The sequence below is a fragment of the Lampetra planeri genome, chromosome 27 (assembly GCF_965212315.1).
Source record: "Lampetra planeri chromosome 27, kcLamPlan1.2.h2, whole genome shotgun sequence".
Lineage (NCBI taxonomy): Eukaryota > Metazoa > Chordata > Hyperoartia > Petromyzontiformes > Petromyzontidae > Lampetra > Lampetra planeri.
Window position 1 is genome coordinate 3,555,681 of NC_136133.1, and position 19,954 is coordinate 3,575,634.

At 45.4% G+C, this 19,954-nt stretch overlaps 1 protein-coding gene across 5 annotated transcripts in view; it reads right to left on the minus strand.

The window, feature by feature from the left end:
• Nucleotides 1-19,954, minus strand: part of LOC144728033 (nucleosome assembly protein 1-like 1-B) — a 45,275-nt gene that overhangs the window by 5,830 nt on the left and 19,491 nt on the right. For all 5 annotated transcript variants that reach the window (XM_078607248.1, XM_078607247.1, XM_078607250.1 and 2 more), the window contains 4 exons: nucleotides 19,764-19,835; nucleotides 12,306-12,445; nucleotides 4,317-4,462; nucleotides 2,637-2,656 (listed from right to left, as the gene is read on the minus strand). In XM_078607248.1, the coding sequence (XP_078463374.1) occupies nucleotides 2,637-2,656; nucleotides 4,317-4,462; nucleotides 12,306-12,445; nucleotides 19,764-19,835 (378 nt within the window). The remainder of the gene's footprint in view (nucleotides 1-2,636; nucleotides 2,657-4,316; nucleotides 4,463-12,305; nucleotides 12,446-19,763; nucleotides 19,836-19,954) is intronic.

A 19,954-nucleotide genomic window follows, 5' to 3' on the forward strand; every position in this document is an offset into this window, starting at 1 on the left:
CGAATTATTATCTGCTCTGCGGCCCGTAAACTTGTCATATTTACAATTCCACCGATTGTTACCAACCATAAATCTGAAAAAGACAGGAGCAGGTTTTTTACATTCATTTTCCAGAATCAGAATCTTTATTTATACTGGATGAATCCGATGGGCTATGAAGCTCTTTTTCACAGATGTCCAGTAGCGTTTATGTAAAATCACAACCACAAGGGCACGAGTTTCTGGAGGGCATTAAAAGACAAAGTGATTTCCTGCTCAAATGAAACAGAGGCGGTGCTCTGCTGTTTACAGCCCAGAGCCGGTGGTGTAAATTCCACATTCCTTTCATGGGGATGAGTCTAACCAGAGGAGAACCACTGGTGACTTCCCCATTGAGCGGCACTTGTTTATCGGCAACACAGGAACAATGGGCTGGGATAAACCCAGAACCAGGATTTTAACTCGCAACGTTATGATTTGCGAGTCGATGGAGGTACAGTCATCCAGGTATTCATTGCAGCGCAAGTATGTACGTTTAAACTTTTTGTCGCACCGTACGTAGCCAATCGCGTTAATTGGAGGTGCGGGGGAAGGGAATCGGAGGTGCAGGGGAAGAAATTGGAGGTGCGGGGGAAGGACAACAAAAATAACCTAAGAGAATGCTACGGCAGTTAAACATTGCGCAGAGCAACAACGTGTTCACGGATTGGTCCCTCTCTCATTGACTGTCAATGCTGCAAAATGTTTTCTTGCCCCACAAAATCTTTAAATACACGGTGAATACCAGATATGTGATCCTTAGCTTAAACACACAGAATATCCATCATCTAACCTAAAAAAAACTTTACCAGATATCGTTACACAGGAAGTTTGCGGTTTCATAACTTTTTAGTGACACTAAAACAGCTATTCTAGAGGTTAATGCCCAACTAAAGAAATTGCGGAAGTCTTCCGCGAGGTTAGCCACCCCTTTTACACTGCTGACAAAACGATGTCTCAAAAATATATTAACCGAACGCACAGCAACAGCAGCGTGTGTGCAGTCATAATTAGCTGTTAATCATCGCAAAACTCAATGTCTAATTTTTACAACCTTAAGCAACATCAGGGCATTCGCATATTTCTACCAACCTCTACTTCAAATAATCCAAGTACAGCTCTGCCATTCAGATTGGTAGCTTTTCTCTGATAGGGTGGTAACATTTATTGCACAACCGAACGCAGTTAATCTCCGCACGGTGCGAAGTTCTTTCGCGTCGAGCGGATGGCGGTTCACTGGGAGGGCACGCGTTATACTGCAAGGTCACCACTTTACAACTTCTTGGCTTCAACGGAACGTCACGTCGTCAACGGAAACATTTTACAGAAAACCTACTGTGTAGGTTTTTTTGCGCCCAATGTTACGATTCATACGCGATTGTACCCTCGTGCAGCAATGCAGTTCTATTTTTGTAAATGTTTTTAATTATTCTGTCTAACTAGTAACCATATTTGGAAATGATGAATGAAACATGGCTCGGAGAGATGGTCATTAACGGAAAGAGACAGAAAAAAACAGAAAAGCGTGCATAGAAGCGTGGAGAAATGCATGATCGGAATTACACTGAGACACAGAAAAAGGAATGCGTGGATTACAGAACATCCGCGTGTTAAAGACGGCATGAAAACTATTAATAACAGTAGGTATACTATAAACTATCTTTTATTTTACCAGGTAATGCCCACTAACCTATATAGCTCTATTTCAGAAGCCACCTGGCCACAAACGATAGCTCAACAAAGTGGCTTGTCGAGAAATTATAGCAGCCAAAAGCTCTAAAACGCATGTTTATTCTAAATGCGGAGGGGAAAACCAGAGGACCTGAAGAATAATCCACACGACCACGGGGAGAGACATGCAAACTCCAAATATACAACAGGCGTCAGGGTCGGGTTCGAACCCACAACCTCCTGTATACCAGTCGACGTAGCAGCAGTGACAATTGACAATGCTCAAGAATAGCAATGGAGTGGCGTTAATTGTGTGTTGACCGACTCTCTGTGTTGCATTACATTACATTTCGATATGTTACTAGGTTATTTAATTTTAGTGTGTCTCTCTCCTAATTTTATTTATTATTTTATCTTTATACGTGACTTTACCGAAAGAACCAATGAATAATTCCTGCAGTCACGAAAGCTCCAAAATTAGGATTGAATGGAACGCGCCCAAATGAACGTCAGAAGACACCAGTGTTTGTGTTGCAGGTGCCAAGTTGATCATTACACCGCAGGACCGAGAGAGATGGTGGCAGCTTGACACCTTTTGCTACAAGTCGATTGATCGTGGCTGCTGCCGATGGCAACGAGTGGCTGTTCTAGTTGCAGGGGTTGGCAACCCGCGGCTTTGGAGCCGAATGCAGCGGGCCTCTTTCAAGGACCGTTTTGTCATGTTATTTATTAAAGACCACCATCTCGTATTCACCACGTGCAAAAAATGCTCTGTTATTTTGTAATAGTGAAAAAAATACTGGCACGCGTGTGTCTCCATAGGGAATTGGCAAGTAAATGCAGTGTATAAAATGTTCAAATTTAATGAAAAATTATCGCCTTGACTTCTAAAAACGAAATATAACCCCCACAATGGAAAACCAAAAAATAGAAAAAAATTAACTTACCAGCTCTTCTCCTTCAGCCACTGTAATGAGAAACAAAAAAAACAACAATAGAAGTTAATATGCATAATACGATTACTACCACCGCCACCATTACAATGGGGCTTTTAGGATTCTTAGCAAATAGCCCACTGAAAATATAAAGACCACAGCCTGTAATAAAACTAGCTCTCAAGTGCAGTGAGCTGATGGTCTCAGCCTGGCCACCAATGACTGCAAAAATAAACATTACATTATATGTATTTCCACACTTAATTTGGATAAAATCAGACTTAAAAATATCAGTGTGACCATCTTGCAATGGACATTAACCTCACGCAAAGTGGTGGGAATGTGCTGCCCCCTACTGTGTGGAACAGAGGCCATTCATCCACGCACCAATCCAGAGAGTGTGTGTTCTGGGTGAATGATAGTAATGTGTCACACGTGAAATATTGTCTCTCAATTCAGGGTGGGAGAATAGGGCACTGTCTTGGCTAAAAACACTTAGCGGAAGCGGGGACAACTCTCTGGATTCGACTAAATGTTTGGCCGCCTCTGGTCTGCAGCACTCCGTCAATTCAAGTCTGGGCGCCGGTAGCTGTGTACTTTTGTATCAGATCCACCCACCTGCCCACGTTCGCCCACGTGTGTACGGGCGTGTACGTGCCTGTGTGTGTGTGTACGTGCCTGTGTGTGGGTACGTACCTGTGTGTGTACGTGCCTGTGTGTGTGTACGTGACTGTGTGGCACAAGCGTCGTGGTGACGTCACCGCCACTTAGTGGCGAATGGTGGTTGTTGTTGTTGTGTATATGTGTGTATATGCCTGAGATCAACTCAGCCTCAAATAAGTACCCGGTGTTGTATGTAAACATTGCCAATGGGGAGACAAAGGTGCCTGGGCTTGGTGCTGGCCACCCCACCCCCTCTCGTGTGCCGTGCTGGGCTTCATAGATGCCACTCGCTAACAGCACTTGCCTCAACAATCTGTTAAGGCTATATGGGGGGGGAAAGGGGGGGGGCAATCTTGGTTTCTGTACATGTCTGTGTGCGTGTTTGGGCTCGTGTGGATGTTCCCATGTGTGTATGTGCCATGGTGGCGAGATGTTAACTACCTCGCCTGGTATACAGGAGGTCGTGGGTTTGATCCCGACTGACACCTGTATAATTAAAGTTTACATGTGTTCCCCATGGTCGCATGGATTTTCCTCCGGGTCCTCCGGTTTTTCCCTCCACATTTAGAAACGTGCGTTTAGAGTATTTGGCTGCTAAAAATTTCCACGTGATAAGCCACTTCGTTGAACTATCATTTTTGTGGCCAGGTCATTTCTGATAACAAGCTATAAAGCTCATTTTATTTGCCCGTGTGCGTGGCGGTGTGTGTGTGGCTGTGTATGTGTGCCCAATTGCCAATGGGGAGCGGTAGTGTAGCGGTTAGCACGCTGCGCTATGAACCTGGCGACCAGGGTTCGATTCCCACTCACGGCTAACACCAGTGACGATTATCTGAAACGGTCCTGGGCCTCCCCTAGGTGTGGTGTGTAAACATCGCCACTGGGGAGACAAAGGCGGTCGGGCGTGGTGCTGGCCACCTACCCCCTCGTTCGTTTACCGTTCCGGCCTTCATAGGTGCTCGCTAACAACACTTGCCCCTACAGTCTGTTAAGGCTATACAGGGGATCTTTGTCTTTGTGTGCCCATACCTTGCGGGGGGTTAAAGAAGTTGAAGAAGGAGTCGTTGGGCACAGTCTTGGTGAGCGTGCGCACCGTGCCACGGCCCTTGTGCTTCTGCTTCTTCTTGATCACCTTCACCGTCACGTCCTTGCCCTTCTTCCAGTCGATCTGGGACCTGGCGACAGACCCGCGCAAAGGTGGCACAACGTGAGCGCGAGCGGTCTGCGGGGCTCAAGTGCGCAACAGTTGTTATTTGACACCATTATCAAATACCATGCGCAGATGGCAGCATGTCGAACCTCACCAAAAGGAAGTATGAATGGCACATGCACTGGACGGTGACGGCATATTTTCACAGACGATCGATGCATTTGTATAACGAAATGCAGCGCCGTAATCATATACAGCAGTTGCATCGATCATTGGTGGACCTAGTACTGCAATGTTTTTGGCCGAGTCGACCTACGGGCGGTCCCAACCAGTTTCAGATCACAATTGCCGATGATGTGCAGGCGAAGAATCTCATGCAGCTGCCTGGTTTGAAAAATAATATGCAAACCCCTACATCTCCGATTTATGTAAAAACAAAGTCACAATGGTGCGACTAACACCATGCCCTTCCTCCCCAGCATTTAAGCCCGAGTTGACTTCGGGAATAACCCAAAACAGGTGAAGAAACCACTTGCCTCTGGTGTCATCAACAGCTTCAGGGATTTGAAACAGTGTGCCAATCACATGCATTAACACACACACACCAAAATGCAAGAATTGTAATCCACCTTTGCTTGGGATTTCATTTTAAATACAAGCAGCCCGTACGTAATTTGGACTCGCATGTCCTTTGCTCAATGAGTGGTCACTGGATGGCCCTTCATCCAGCAGTGGATAGATCTTGGCTAACGATGAAAATTTTGATGGATCGTGTAGCCAACGCTTCACTCTTTGGGCATCTGGTGAAAAGGCGTGTCTAGACACGGATAGGCAGCCGTATCCTAATGCAGTCTAAGCGTACGTTGACACCTTCGCTAAAAAAATACCACCCACACATCTATCTATGTCACTTTACAGCCACGCTTTGCAGATAAGGACCATTTGTTTTGCAAAGCTCTTATCACCTCTTGTTATCACCGGATTCCAATTGAGGTAAGCAACGCGGGGACATCTCTGGAGGGCTCGGAGACCCAGGCAGCCGAGGGTGGTGCGCGTTGCTATTCAGCGGAGCAATGCGGATGATTATATGCCACGACTGCTTAGATCTATCCCTCTGCGCCATCATCCGACTACCCCACCACTACTTTCACCTCGTGTACTATAAGCGCATAGCTGACCTCTGGATGGTGCATGCTAAAAAAAACACACCCACGCGTGCACACACGTTGCAGCTGGTATTGGCCCAACATCCCATTGCTGAAACTGTTCCTGCAAATTGCTCAATTGGGATCACACGCAGCAGCGTCATCCCCGACTGTGAAAACTTGGCCGGACCCTCCTGAAAATGAGCCTTGAGATTCGGTGAGCCTCTACTGCATAACAATAATTAATAACAACATGTCCAACCCTCAAACAACCAACAACAACCACAAGACAACTTAGATTAAGGCCATCTCTGTACTACAACAAATAAACATGGCTAAACCAATACACTTTTCGAAATCACCAAAATAAAGCCATGAAAGCAATGAAACAGTGATCATAGGAACTATAACAACGAGCCGTGCATGATAGGTCGCCATCCAAGCCATATCCACAAGGCTCAACCCTGCTTTGCTACCGAGACCTCAGGAGCGCATTCACAGGCAATTCGGTCACAGGCCTCAATAGTAGATGCAGGCCAAAAAAACCCCACCAAACATCGATTACCTTGTGGAAATGCACAAATTATATGCTTCCTGAGCTGTCAAGCCAAAGTTGGCAGTTTCGCAAGAGAAAAAAATACTTTTAAATCACCATCAGATGACCCATCATTTTTGTATAGTGCCATTGGTATAATTACATATTAAAACCTAGAGGAGCAATGTAAAAGTGACTTCATAAGAGTGATAACATGCCTCATGAAGATTTAAACTCCTAACGGAAAACCCACAATGCAGATAGATACGCATTTACAAGAGCAAACATGTTATCTGGGTTATAAGACATTCCGAAGAGTAAGATTACACCACAAACGTGTGTCCAGCATCAATAAAGTTATACACATTTGACCACACGCAAACGACTTCCAGATTATAAGACACACCAATTCCCCCCCCACCCCCTAAACCTCTGATTTATATTATAATCCATAGCACACGCTATTTGTTTTGTGGCATGCACCTTGTTTTAACAAATAGACCCATTACAAACCTTTATGAAAGGCTGATGATTAATAATAATGATACAAGTTTAAGCCTGCAAAGGCTGCTCATGCACATCTCTATTTGCACTACTGGATTCCTGCAGAAGCAATCGATCTGTGCCGACAGTCTGCTGCCAAAACACAAATCTCCACTTCTAGGATGTGTCTACTGATCGTCCGCTGACAGCTGGCTTCCCAATGCTCTCAGCCCTTGAGCGTTCCTCACACCACCTGCGCTCAAAAAAGAAGTGAATGCCGAATATGAATCGTCCTGTCACAAAAACTTCCCCGACTGTTTCTGCACCGTCCCGTTTGACTGCCACTCAAGAAGACGGACTTCAGAACGTACGAACGGAAGGAGCCCATTTCCACCATCCCGAATTTTCTGAGAGCTCGGTCAGCTCAAGCGTTTCGCTCCGGCTTCTGTAATAAGTAACCACGGTTGAAGAATGTATGTAGAATGTATTTCGCACCGTACATAGCCAACCGTGCTAATCGGAGGCGCGGGGGAAGGACAAAAATTACATTTAGAAGCACGACCGATTTAAAATGCATGCAACAAGTGTGCTTAACCTGTTTCGTGAGTACACGTGTATGAAATCTACGTCTGAAATTGTACAACTACCCCCGAGGTAATTTAATGCTCACGCAAAAGCACCCCCCAACCCCTGCCCACCCCCTCCCTAAAGTTTTCGCTCTGGCGCACGCGATCCATTCAACGTCGCTTAAATCGCAGTGCAATGCACACGGCGACCAAAACTATTGTTAGCACCCGGGAACAATAGATGCGGCACACACCCACCAGGACCCTAGCGTGCAACACAATGCGCTCACCGTGGGCCGAATTTAACTGGGCACAACAATTCCGATTCCCCTTATTTATTTCAATTCTTCGCTGGCTCGCTCGCATGCTTGCTTTTTTTTGGTCTTTTCTTTCCTATGTGCTTTCGGCCGAGAGGCTTAAAAGCGTGTGTCCCCTCCAAAAATTGTGTCGATGTCACGCTTGCGTTAAAACGTCGGGGTTGCAAAATGTGTTTTCACCGCGATGAAGTCTCCCGCACAAAAAAAATTGCAGATTCAGTTGGTAAAAGTCAACCCAGGTGGGATTACTTTTTGGCCAACTCTTGCTAATAATGTCATCAAAGCTTTGGCACCAGAAATGCCACATGACCGTCATCCGAAACGTTTCCAGGTCCTACCGCAAGTTCTTTGGCACAACGCGCAACGTGCCGCCCCACGTTCTGGCGAGCTTCTTCTCAAAAATAATTTAAATTCCATCTATTAAGTTCCTGAAGAAGCTCCCACGCACATGGAGCAAAACATCATGCCAAATAAAACAGGTATAAATTGAAAACATGTAGCCAAGCTGTACAGCAAAACTGCAAAAACCTACACAGACGACTTTCATTAACTAGCGGTGTACGAGAGGAAAACACTTGGTAGGCTAATGTGTTCGGCTATGGTAGCTAGACGTAAGGAAAAGGGAGGAGTCAGGATGTTTTGCCTTTAAAAGAGTAGAAAATCCACATTCTTATGGGGAAGGGACCAGTGACTATTACAGGACAATCATTGCTCATATCGCATGCAAGGAGAAACCCATTGCATTGGCAGTGCAGCAATTAACTTCTGACCAAGATTTTAACTCGACTTTTAAACTGAAAGACAAGTGGTCTAACCACAGTACCACCCAGATAATTATAGGAAAACAATTCTTGAATAATAATAAAAAATCCATTGCCACCCCCACAAAGTTATTTTTTTATTATTATCAGGACATTTTTGGCATGCCCACACCTTTAAGCTTAAGTATTGCAAGCGTAAGATAACATCTAATATATGGATTGGATCATTCATATTGCTCTTGTTTAATTCATGAAAGAAAAGCCCTTCCCCAAAGTTGGGGTATTTTAAAATCACAACATATGTTTCATTTGTATAAACCGCCAGCATGCATTATGGGTTTAGGTTACATGGCAGCATTCTTCATAATGGTAGCGAGTAAGTACACCACTGTCAAAGTAGTCCAATTGGGGAGGCAGTCATGTGGTATAGTGCTGTGGACAAACCGCATGGTACCCTTGACCTGGTTGGGGGAGGTGTGGGGGGGTTCAGATCACGCTACACGCGATAGCTTTTATACGATGTAAGGCGAAGTTCACAAAAACCATCTGGTGCCAACCACCCCCTAAAACAATGGAGCACACTCAATCCAAACCTGCACGGGCCCAAGCGAGATGCGGTCACCACCTTCTTTGGTGGCCGCAACACAAAGAAGGGCTGAAATGCAACGGCGTTGACTGACCCGGACCAATGTGAAAACCACATCGTAAACCGCCGCCAACTTCGTCAATTCAACGAACACACACAGCAGCGATTCATTCAGGCTCACCTATGGCTGTCGTGTGGCTTTCAAACTTGGATATCAATCTTTGAGTTGCTATTCATTAAACCAGTGGTTTCCAACCTCAGAGGGACCCCGTGAACCAGTCAACCCCTCACACTGTTTTCGCGGACCCACCATGCGGCAATAAAATATTTTTCAAAATTAAAAGTACCCCAAGTGCACCGTAAAATGTTCATTAATGGAGTCATCAAAAAGTAGTAACTTGCGTTTTATCGCGTTCCAAAAGGATGTTTGTCTTTTAAAGGGCTCAGATAGAACATATTTATAAACTAAAAAATAAACTAGTGTATTTTACGAGTTAAAAGCCCACGGAGCTTTTCGTTCTTTTAAAGGTGACCGGGCACCACATGAGAACAAGCTAACTCCAAATATCCAGGCGTCACGGTCGGGATCGGATCCACGACGTCCTGCAAACCAGGCGAGGAAGAAGAAATAACACCTCGCCACTGCAGCACCTATTGGATGTAATTAAGGGCCAAAAAGAACTTGAAAAAGCTGAAAAATATATTTTTTTTATTTTGCTTTTGAGAAAGACTGCCATTACACCCATTTCTGTCAATTATAAAAATACACCAGGGGTTGACATTTGCAGACAAAACTACCGTGCGACTGCCTGTAATAAGACTCCAATGCCCTGGGCATTTTTTTTTTTAAAGATGTACGTCAACGCAGTTTACTTAATGACCCCGCTTAAAACTTAGGAATTTCTCTTTTGCGGAGATCATAAAAAGAAAAAATTTGCTCGAAAAAAGGTCCGAGACAAAAAAGAAGTCTCTCCTTCGTAAGACAAAAATGTGTTTTTTTTGGCTTATTTCGTTTTTATACCGGCCGCAAAGTGGCTCAGCGGTAGAGCAAGTTGCCGTATCTTCTGAATAAGACTCAGCCCTCAAACTTGTGCCTAGTGTCAATAAAGTAATACACATCCTGTTACGCACACACACACAACTAAAGGATTTAAAAATACACCCCCCCCCAAAATTTTGCTTCTAAAATACAGCAGAGAAATTGGTGCGTCTTGTAATCCTCAGAATACAATAGTAGAAATAAATAAATGGAAAAGGAACAGCGGTTATGATTTTAATTAGACATTGTGAAAGAGCGGGAATGGGCTTGCTCTATGGAGACAACAATCTTCAACTCATCGGTGAAGAAAAGGGGAAGGAAGGGGGACTGCAATTACATGTGATATCTGTAATAACATCACTCACACCAAAGGCGGCAATTCACTTAGTCTCAACGCTGTCGACCGGAACGCCCGTCTCGTGTCTCCAGCACACAACAGCGGCGGCCAACCTGGACCAGTGCACGCTCGCGCTCGTCTGGCTGCAGGTTACGTAACCACACCGCGGAGAGGGTAGTGGGGGGGGAGCAGGGCTTGGACTTCGTGTGCGGACAATGGGACTGAACGACATGGCACCCCCCCCCCACCCCCGGGCGAGGATTTGGCGTCGCGTGCGATCGGAAACGCTCCACTCCTTCAAAACAACTGCGGTTGCGTGCAGGGATCGCCTGAGCGGTGGCGACGTTCAGGGTTGGGGGGTGGGGGGAGGGGTTGTGACGTCAAAGCCAGTTTATGTTCGGCGGCGGCGGCGGGCCCGAGAACGCGCCGGTGCTGGTCGGATGCACACTGCGGTGAAGAATTAACACTTCACAACAAGAGAGAAAATTGCCCTAATGACAGGACACGCATCACAAAGGGCTGCGCCGTTGAGCTGCACGAATTCATGTTGAACTTCTTTCGCAGCGTACGTAGCCAAGCGTGCTAATAGGAGGTGCGGAGAGCTGCGCCAGAGCTCGTTCGTGAAAGCGTTGGGAGGCTTTTTTCTCTCTCAAACTCCTGTAACTCAATTCAACAAACGTCTTAACTCTTATCCATTACAACTTTGATCGTGCTGTCTGTTCCTGGCCGCTTGATGTTTTGGGCCTTTGCTTTGAGATTGTGTCAAAAAAAGGAACACCACAACTGCACTCCAGGCTTCACGGAGCTCCCCCCGTTTGTCACGACTGACGATAATACAGTGATCAGCTTTACTCAGGGTTCCATTCAATTCCTCTTTCAATTCTTTTAACCAAATACCACACATGCGCACACCTCCACCTCTCGCTACCTTAGTGTCATCATCACCGCTCGCGTATTAACTGCTGGGTCATCAACCTTGCACACTGGCACAAGCCTCAGTAGAGGTAGCAGCAATTAAAGGAGCTGCAATTTACTGCATAGTTTGGCAAGCGCCAACCCACGGTATAATAATGACCGTAGTGGCAGTGGTAGTTGGATCATTATAATTACATCACTAAATAGTTGTATTATTTGTTACTACACTACTTTACCCAGAAAAGTCTCACTGAGTCTGAAGACTTTTTCAGGAGGGTCTTGCCAAGTTTTTGCATTTGTGGGCACTGCAGCTATGTTTAATCCATTTTTCAGCATTGGGATGTTTGCCCAGTACCCATTACATTGCCTGTGGGGTGGCGGGGTTAGCAAGGGGAGGAAATCGGAGAATCTGGAGAAAACCCATGCAGAAGAGAATATACAAACTCCACACACTCACACAGACACACACACTGCATATCTTGCAGGAACCATACAAAGGCCACAGAAAAAAGAGCCCCGAGGTTTTCCTTGCTGTGAGATACAAGTGTTACTACTGCGTCACCAGGCCGCCCTTACATAAAAATTACTTATTATGCCAGTGTATATGTGTAGTAAGGTTGTTAAGATAAAAAAAATTGGTATTACCAGTAACTGCATGGAAAACACTGGTGACCAAGTTTGCCAGACGTGTCTTGTCATAAACCGCTTTAGATTAAAAAAACAAAAGGGTGCTGCTGCTGCAGTGGAATGGTTAGCATGCTCGACTTTCAAACAAGTACCACACCGTAACTTAGATTGCCATCCCATTTGTACGTTCGAGGACACGCCAAACGACGGCATTCATTACTAAAAAAATACACTGGGGAAAAATGATAACCCGTCTGCTTCCTAACCTTCAAAACCAGTGATCAATCTTGAAAACGGTTCCTGGTTAACATTAAACTCCCCCAATCGCACGTACGCATTTACAACATGTGCACATGCATCACTCTAAAATGACAGGTAAGGGTGCATTAAAAGAGAGGAGAGGGTGCGTGTACATAGAGATAATGGTGTATAGACAGACAGGTAATGGTGTATTTACAGGCAGGTAAGGGTGCATGTACTGACACGTAAGGGTTGATTGTACGGAAAGGTAAGGGTAGAATATACTCAAAGACTTGGACTGAACTCCCGCAACTCACCCTGTGCAAGAGACGATCTCGGGCCCTTCGAAGGAGAAGGGGTCGCTGGCGTCGGGCTCAGACTTCATGACGTATGTTTTTGTGAGCACAGCGTTCGTGAAGTACTCATTGGGGCTGAAGCAAAAGTCCAGCGTGAAGCTCTGTTCGTGGTCAAACACATGGGCACGCACGCACACAAAGACAACACGCACAGCCTTTAACAGGATGTCAGGGCAAGTGATGTTAGCAAGCTCCTATCGAGGCCACCATAGCGTACTAGGGGAAGGTGTGACCAGCACCACGCATGGCTCCTGCTCACTTAAGGCGGAGTTGATCTAGATCTAGGTGAGGCCCAAATGACCGGTTCAGATATTTGTCCGCGAATCTTAGCGGTGGCTGGGAATTAAACTCAGTTTGCCAGGTCTGTAGCATAGTGCACTAACCACTGCACCAGATGTCATGGGTATGCATTTTTTCAACCGAGGCGCCGATTGCTATTCGTGAAACACATCATAGGCAGGAATGAAACACAGATGATGGTCAGGTCCAAAACAAGGGATGGAAACACAAAAAGCTGCCACAAAGACTCATGGAGTGAAGGGGGCAAATGCCGCTGGCACTCGCCTGTTCCGACAAGCAGCCACATGAATAAGGCTCGGCTTGGTCAGCACCACACCCTGCTACCACTATCACATAAACACAAGCACAAATTGTGGGGTGGGGGCGTTACAAACATTCATAATATAATTCTAAAAACTCTAAAAGCTATTGTAACATGCGTTGTAGCGTTCCTCGTGGACAGGTAGCTTCTGAAAAATAAGTTAATATCCTCAGTGGGCTTTCCCTGGTAGGATGGGGATGGTTTAGTTTTATTTGTATGTTTTTGGATGATTTGTTTACGTATTCTTTGTTTAACTTTCTTGTACTTGCACAACTACCATGTTTTTTGTATTGTTGTAACAGTATTACTAGCCCCGACTGGACATCTATGAAAAATAGCTTCGTAGCTCATCGGATTACTTCAGTATGAATCAGAGGTGGGACAAAGTCATTGTTATGCAAGTCCAAGTCGAGTCGCAAGTCATCAAATTCATGACTCGAGTCCAAGTCACATGACTCGAGTCCACATCTCATAGGTGGGACAAAGTCATTGTTATGCAAGTCCAAGTCGAGTCGCAAGTCATCAAATTCATGACTCGAGTCTGACTCGAGTCCAAGTCACATGACTCGAGTCCACACCTCTGGTATGAATACATATTCAGATTCTGGTTCTGTATAAAACTGAATAAAACACTGGCCAAATAATTACCTGTAACAATTGTAAACTCTCTATGGTTCAATAACTCGGTCTCAAAACACACAGGATTTCAAAATCCATGAAACCCACTCACGTGCAATCTCTCCTGACATCAAGGGATCTCACTGCACTGGGTGGGGTTACGTGTCCATTATTATTATTTGTCTTAACATTTCACAGAAACTGGTTTTTGTGCCGTTGGCAGTTTTTTATGTTCATTTTGACGCAGGATCGAGTTTCACTCCAGTGGATGTTGGTTGCGCCCCGGTTGTAAATCCGACACACACCCAGAGCCATCCATCAGCCGCGGAACTCCACATTACGCACGCGATCAGTGCCACGGGGACCCCGCCGCCCGTCACGCGACGCTAGACCGCGCGCACCACCCGGGGCAGATGCGTGGCCGCCCAATCGAATGCATCGCCATTGCACATCACATGCACGTCCCTTGACCAATCGGGCACACCGTGACGTGAATCGCACTGCGACTACTATTTACTAAACTATTTTTTTTATTTTACCAGGTAAGGCCCACTGAGGTATATGGCTCTTTTTCAGAAGTGACCTGGCCACAAATGATAGCTCAACAAAGTGGCTTAAGCAGAAATTTATAGCAGCCAAATACTCAAAAACGCATGTTGATTCTAAATGTGGAGGGAAAAACCTGAGGACCTGTAAAAAAAATCCACGCGGCTACGGGGATGAATATGAAAACTCCAAAAATACAGGCGTCGGGGTAGAAATAGAACCCACAACCTCCTTCATACCAGTGGAGGGAGTTAACATCTTGCCAACGCGGTGCCCTATGAAGAGAGTGCTGTAGTATTTTTGGGGGGGATGGCTGAATCGATTAAACGACAGTATCGGCACAATACTCCCATCTCTCCATGGGCTCCCAATGCGATCCCGGATCAATTTCAAGATCGCACTCCCACATGGAATTTCTCCCCGACCTACCTCCACACGCTCATCTCATTCGACTCTACGCACTCTCCTACCTCTCCACTTTCATGTCACTCCATTCCCCTCCACGCACTCATCTCAATCTACTGCCCCCCAGTACAGATGACACAGACTGCACTAATGAGACGGATAATAAACAAAGGACAACACAAACAAGACAGTAAAGACGGACAGGACAGGTAGCACAGAAGGAAAAATAAATTAATCGAGTTTAAAACTGAATAGCGATGACTCCGAATCATAACAAAAAATAGGCGCTGAGGTGGGGAGATGTTAACTCCCTCGCCTGGTATACAGGAGTTTGTGGGTTTGATCCCGACCCTGAAGCCTGTTGTATATTTGGAGTTTGCATATTCTTCCCAGATCCTCCGATATGTCCCTCCACATTTAGAAACGTGCGTTTAGAGTATTTGGCTGCTATAAAGTTCCACATGATAAGCCACTTCGTTGAGCTATCATTTGTGGCTAGGTCGCTTCCGAAAAGAGCTATAACAACTCAGTGGGCCTTACCTGGTAAAATAAAATAGATCAACGAATAGTAGTGCGGGGATGAATTGTTACATGGCTAGCGACCACGTGATTTGTGACACAGCCCCAGGGAGGCATTGCAAGTGACGCAGGCTGCCACGGCGTGTAAACCGACAAATGTCCACGGTAACCTCGAGCGACTGGCAAATCTCAGTCACATCACTCCGACGCTGTCGACAATTAATATTGACGAGCAATTAATTTCCAGGTCTGCTTTAACGGTAAAAAAGTGCTCTCAAAAACTGAACAGGCTTGCGGCTGTGCAAATATGGCATTTCACTTCTGTGTGCACGTCAATACTTGATGGTTCAGAAGTGGAAATTCCATATTGCTATGGTGGGGGACCAGTGCATCCATAGGATTACTCGTGTTGACACACCACGAGTTATATAATTTTATCGCGATTAGAGTTAATGAAATGAGTTTACCCCACCAAGATATGTACATCTTAACAAGATATCAAACTTATGAGTTGGGTGCAGTGACGCACATCTGCTATCTTGGAGGCAGATGTTGGTGGGGGTTCAAACAGATTTGTACGTGGATGTAGCAGCAAAAAAAAATTGGTTGCTGACCCATAAGTGCAGGCTTTTGAGCAAGGCCCAAAAACCATGAATTAACTCATTAAAGCTAGGTCTCACAAGCTAAGCAGAGTTATGCCTGGTTAATTCTTGGATGGTAACTGCCTGGGAATAACCAGGTGTTGTAGACTGAGGCTGTGAGACGGTCAAGAAATGGCAGTACAGCAATTCATCCCTAAATGTATCTGCATGGCGCTTCCAGTGTTGCCCTCCTTGTATGAATGAAATTGGAAGGAAAAAAATCCCAATACTGTAAACCCTTGTTTAATTCAGGATTTGATCATTCTTAATTTGGGACAATTCGGCACGGCTGCGCTTTCGGCATATATACAGTACTAGTCATTCCCAACGAGCCGAATTGCCGTACCGAATGGTCCAATTTCAGCATACACGTGGAGCACCGCCACGCGCCGCCAACGAAAACAACCACTCAGTCTAGTAGTGGCGCGGATGGTGAGCGTTAGTGCAGACCTGTTTCTTTGGACTTCATCTTGTTTATGCACTCTGTGCAAGGCAACCCTCTCAGAAATATACACCTACATCAAGAAGTAATAGAAAGGGACTGAAGCATAAATCCCTTAGTCCGAGACAAATCCAAAGTTTTGGATAGAATTGATGCAGGGTGTGTGTCACAATACGAATGGTGTGAAGAGTTTGGAAAACAAATTCGGAAAAAAATATTATTGGGGCAGGAAGCACTGGGGAGTACCATTGTATACAATTCGAAATATTGGATAATTCAGCAAGGCCAGAGCCCCATGTGCCGAATGAACAAGGGTTTACTGTACAGGACTATCTTGAGAAAGTGTCTTCAGACTCAATGAGAAACTTGCCTCGATAAAAAATAAATTATCATTAACAAGCTCACTATTTAAATGTTGTGTTCCATTAGAAAGTTACAGAAGGACAATAGAGTGAAGTGATTCATGTTTTTCTGCATTCAGCTGCCCATGAAGGCTACCACATCTGCGGCGTCCTAATCAGTGGTTCATACTGGTAGGAACCTCCTGGTTACACCAGCCCACAGGGGATTATTGTGTCCGTCTGGCGTCGTGCAGGGAGGGGCTGGGTGGGGATGGAGGGGCTGGGTGGGAAGGGGTTGGGTGGGGAGGGTGAGGAGAAGCTGGGTGGGGTGGGGAGGGGCTGGGTGGGGAGGGGCTGGTCACCCCGTGGTGCCCTTATAAAACTCAGTCGGGCATATTTGCGGAATACACCACGCCGCCGTTGACCCTGGCCATTGACCGAGCAACCCAACGTTCTTTACCAGTTCCCTCCGCAGGAATGTGTTACATGAGCCTCCACATTTTTACGATTCAGATGTTGCCACCGTCTACCCAGATTTGGCAATGAGTAATTGAGGTTTTATTATCTGGTTCCAATTGCATGGTTTATATATATTGTTGCAGTTGCCAAAATGCGTAGAGTATTGACTGTTTATGTCGATATAATAAAAATACTTTGTCTTTCAAAATACCCAACATTAGTTGTTTTACAAGGTGTCTCACGACACCAATTGGGAATGTTATGAAACTGAGTGCATGCATTCAGGAATGGTGTAGTCTCCAGTGTGAAATCTAAACACAAGCTAACAAGAACCTCTAGGCATACTGCTCAAGTGCAGTGTTTAAAAAATAAAATATCTTAATGGAGTTTTTTTTGTCAAACGTTAATCTAGTGTGTTGGTATTTCGAAGATCTGTTATAAATATTTGTACACTTTTTAAAAGACACAGCAGTACATGGCCTGCATGTATGTTGCACTTCTTTTGCACCGTACGTAGCCAACCGTGGTAATCGGAGGTGCGGTGGAAGGACAAATTAAAACAAAAAGCTGTTCGAAATGAAGTCTTTTATGTATGTATATTTTGGCCTAACCCAAAATCAATAATAATACTATCTGTCCACAGCAGATATGCCCCAATGGGCTCGGACTGATAAAAAGGGATGTACCGACTTAAAGGCCACATACCATCTAAACCAAAGGTATGCGCCCCGACTTAAGAGCTGGGGTTTATGCCCGAGTTTTGTGGGCAGATAGCATCGCGTGCTTGTGGGAAGGATTGTCAGATTTTTGCTCATGCAGGCACCTGAATGCAACCTCTAATTTGCAGTCAAATGTGGCGTCGCGTGCGTGCATGCGAGCTTCACGCGCGGTCTTCAAATTGTGAGGGCTTGCGTAAACATAAAATTAAGTCGACCTTTTTGATGCGGAATTGCTGCAGCTAGTACTTCAACCATTCCACCATCTGCACACTTTAACGTCATCAATACATATTTGTCGTCGATGTACATGGATACCATTTAATGATCGGCTTTTCTTTCCAAATAATAATAACTGTAGCCTTTGTCAATTGATTTCTGGATCGAGGCTTGCCCGTGCCATGGTGGTTGTGGTGGTTTGTTTCATCATACTTAACCAGACTTTGTCAATAGTGCCGGTTGGTGAGGGACCAATTCAGATATCCGTCGCCATGACCAGGAATTAAAATAAGGTTGGCAGGTTCATATTCGCAGCGCGCCAACCACTGCGCCACCACTCCAGCCCTCAACTTTACTTCCGCTCTATACTGTAAGTTATACTAGAAGAGTAAAGCAGGCTTGGACATTGAGTTTTGCTTATGTTGCCAAGCCAAGTGCCTCCAAAAAGGTTAAGGGTGTGCTCACCCGCATTGATGGCTCTGAGTCAATTTTGTAAATTCCACATTCCTTTGACAAGGCCGGGTTAATGCATAGAACTACTGTCTCCACGCAGAGGTACTCTTTCTAACAATGTCATAGTTGGTTGACTGAATGAAACCCCAACAGGATTTGAACTTCCAACGTTCTAAATCAGAGCCAAGAGCTCAGCCAGTGCCCGAAACCCAGGGAATACAAACGACATGTACATCTTGTACCCGTAACAATTTTATTTGTTTGGCCACCTCGGGAGGTGGAGGGCTTTGACATTTGGCCAGATCATTATGAGGCCCAACTCTAAAATAAATTACAAAGCGAGATTGTCATCGTTTGTTGATTCATTCAGGATTTAACTTTCATGTTCTTTTTGCCCCTCGTTCTTTCCCGATTATTTTTCCTTTCTATCAATCTCTTTCATCCTTTTCTCTTCCTCTTACTTCTCTTTCAGTCATGAGTAGATCACAGCTGAGGACAATGATAATAATCATGTTCCTACAGATGCTTGGAACATGTGTGCCCAGGTTCTGTGTGTTTTTATGTTGTCGAGATAAAAGTTAAAATAAGAAACAAAAGCATAAAAAAATTATAGGCAATAAAATGCCACGAAAACGGAGGTGCATGTGATGGGGTAGGGGGTTTGGGTTAGACGATGCAGGGGGGGGGGGCGACGGGACGACAAACGGAGGAGCCAACGCGTCTCTGGGCAGGGAGGAACGCGCGGAATGAGCAAGCGAACGCCCGCGGGCCGGGGAAGGCGAGATTGGACCGACGTTGAGCGGCCGCAACGCAAATTCCACACACGCCAAAGACAAGCATTCGCCAAATAAAGCCGCCTTATCCGCCGCGCAGACGTGACAATGACACGCGGCGATTAAGGCTGCGCACGCACACGGCACGGCAGCGAGAGCGGCCGCGCAGAGGCAAAACTCCCGAGCGCACGCAACGTGCATCAACCGTTGACGGAGAGCCAATTGATTTCCTTTTCGGATGTCATCAATTTCAATTCAGTTATGAAGAACGCGAAACGTTGCTGCACGAAATACATGCAACAACCAACGCTGCATATGTGCTTAACAAAGTAACAAAAGTTAAGTGCTTTCCTGCTCAATTGTACGTGTGTATGTTGAACTTCTTTCTCACTGTACGTAGTCAACTGTGCAAATTGGAGGTGCGGGGAAGGACAACGATACACAATAAGCAGTTCTGAAGAAATTAGTTCCGCATCTAGATTTAAAAGTGCATAGCTTTGAGGCGGTCCTCAATCTTCCTGCTTACCAGCCCTGAGCCAGTGGTGGAATTAATAGAAATAAAACAATTAGCCACCTGACCACACCGAATGTCTTAGTTACATTCCATACGTGGTTACTGGTAGCTATAAGGGAGACTGCCAAGCATGCTATGCAGCGTCCGAGCACCGCGCATTTTGTTTTCTTACCATCGGTATCCCTTGCTCTGAGAACTTCACTTTGATGTCATGCAGATGCCTCAAAATAGGCTCGTCGTGTTCCTGAAAAGCAAGCGAATTAGGAAGAAGGATTTGCATTTATTCGGCACCTCAAATATACCAGCATTTAAAGCACCTTATATCATACATCTAATCTTAGAATCATTCAAACGTCCACCTAG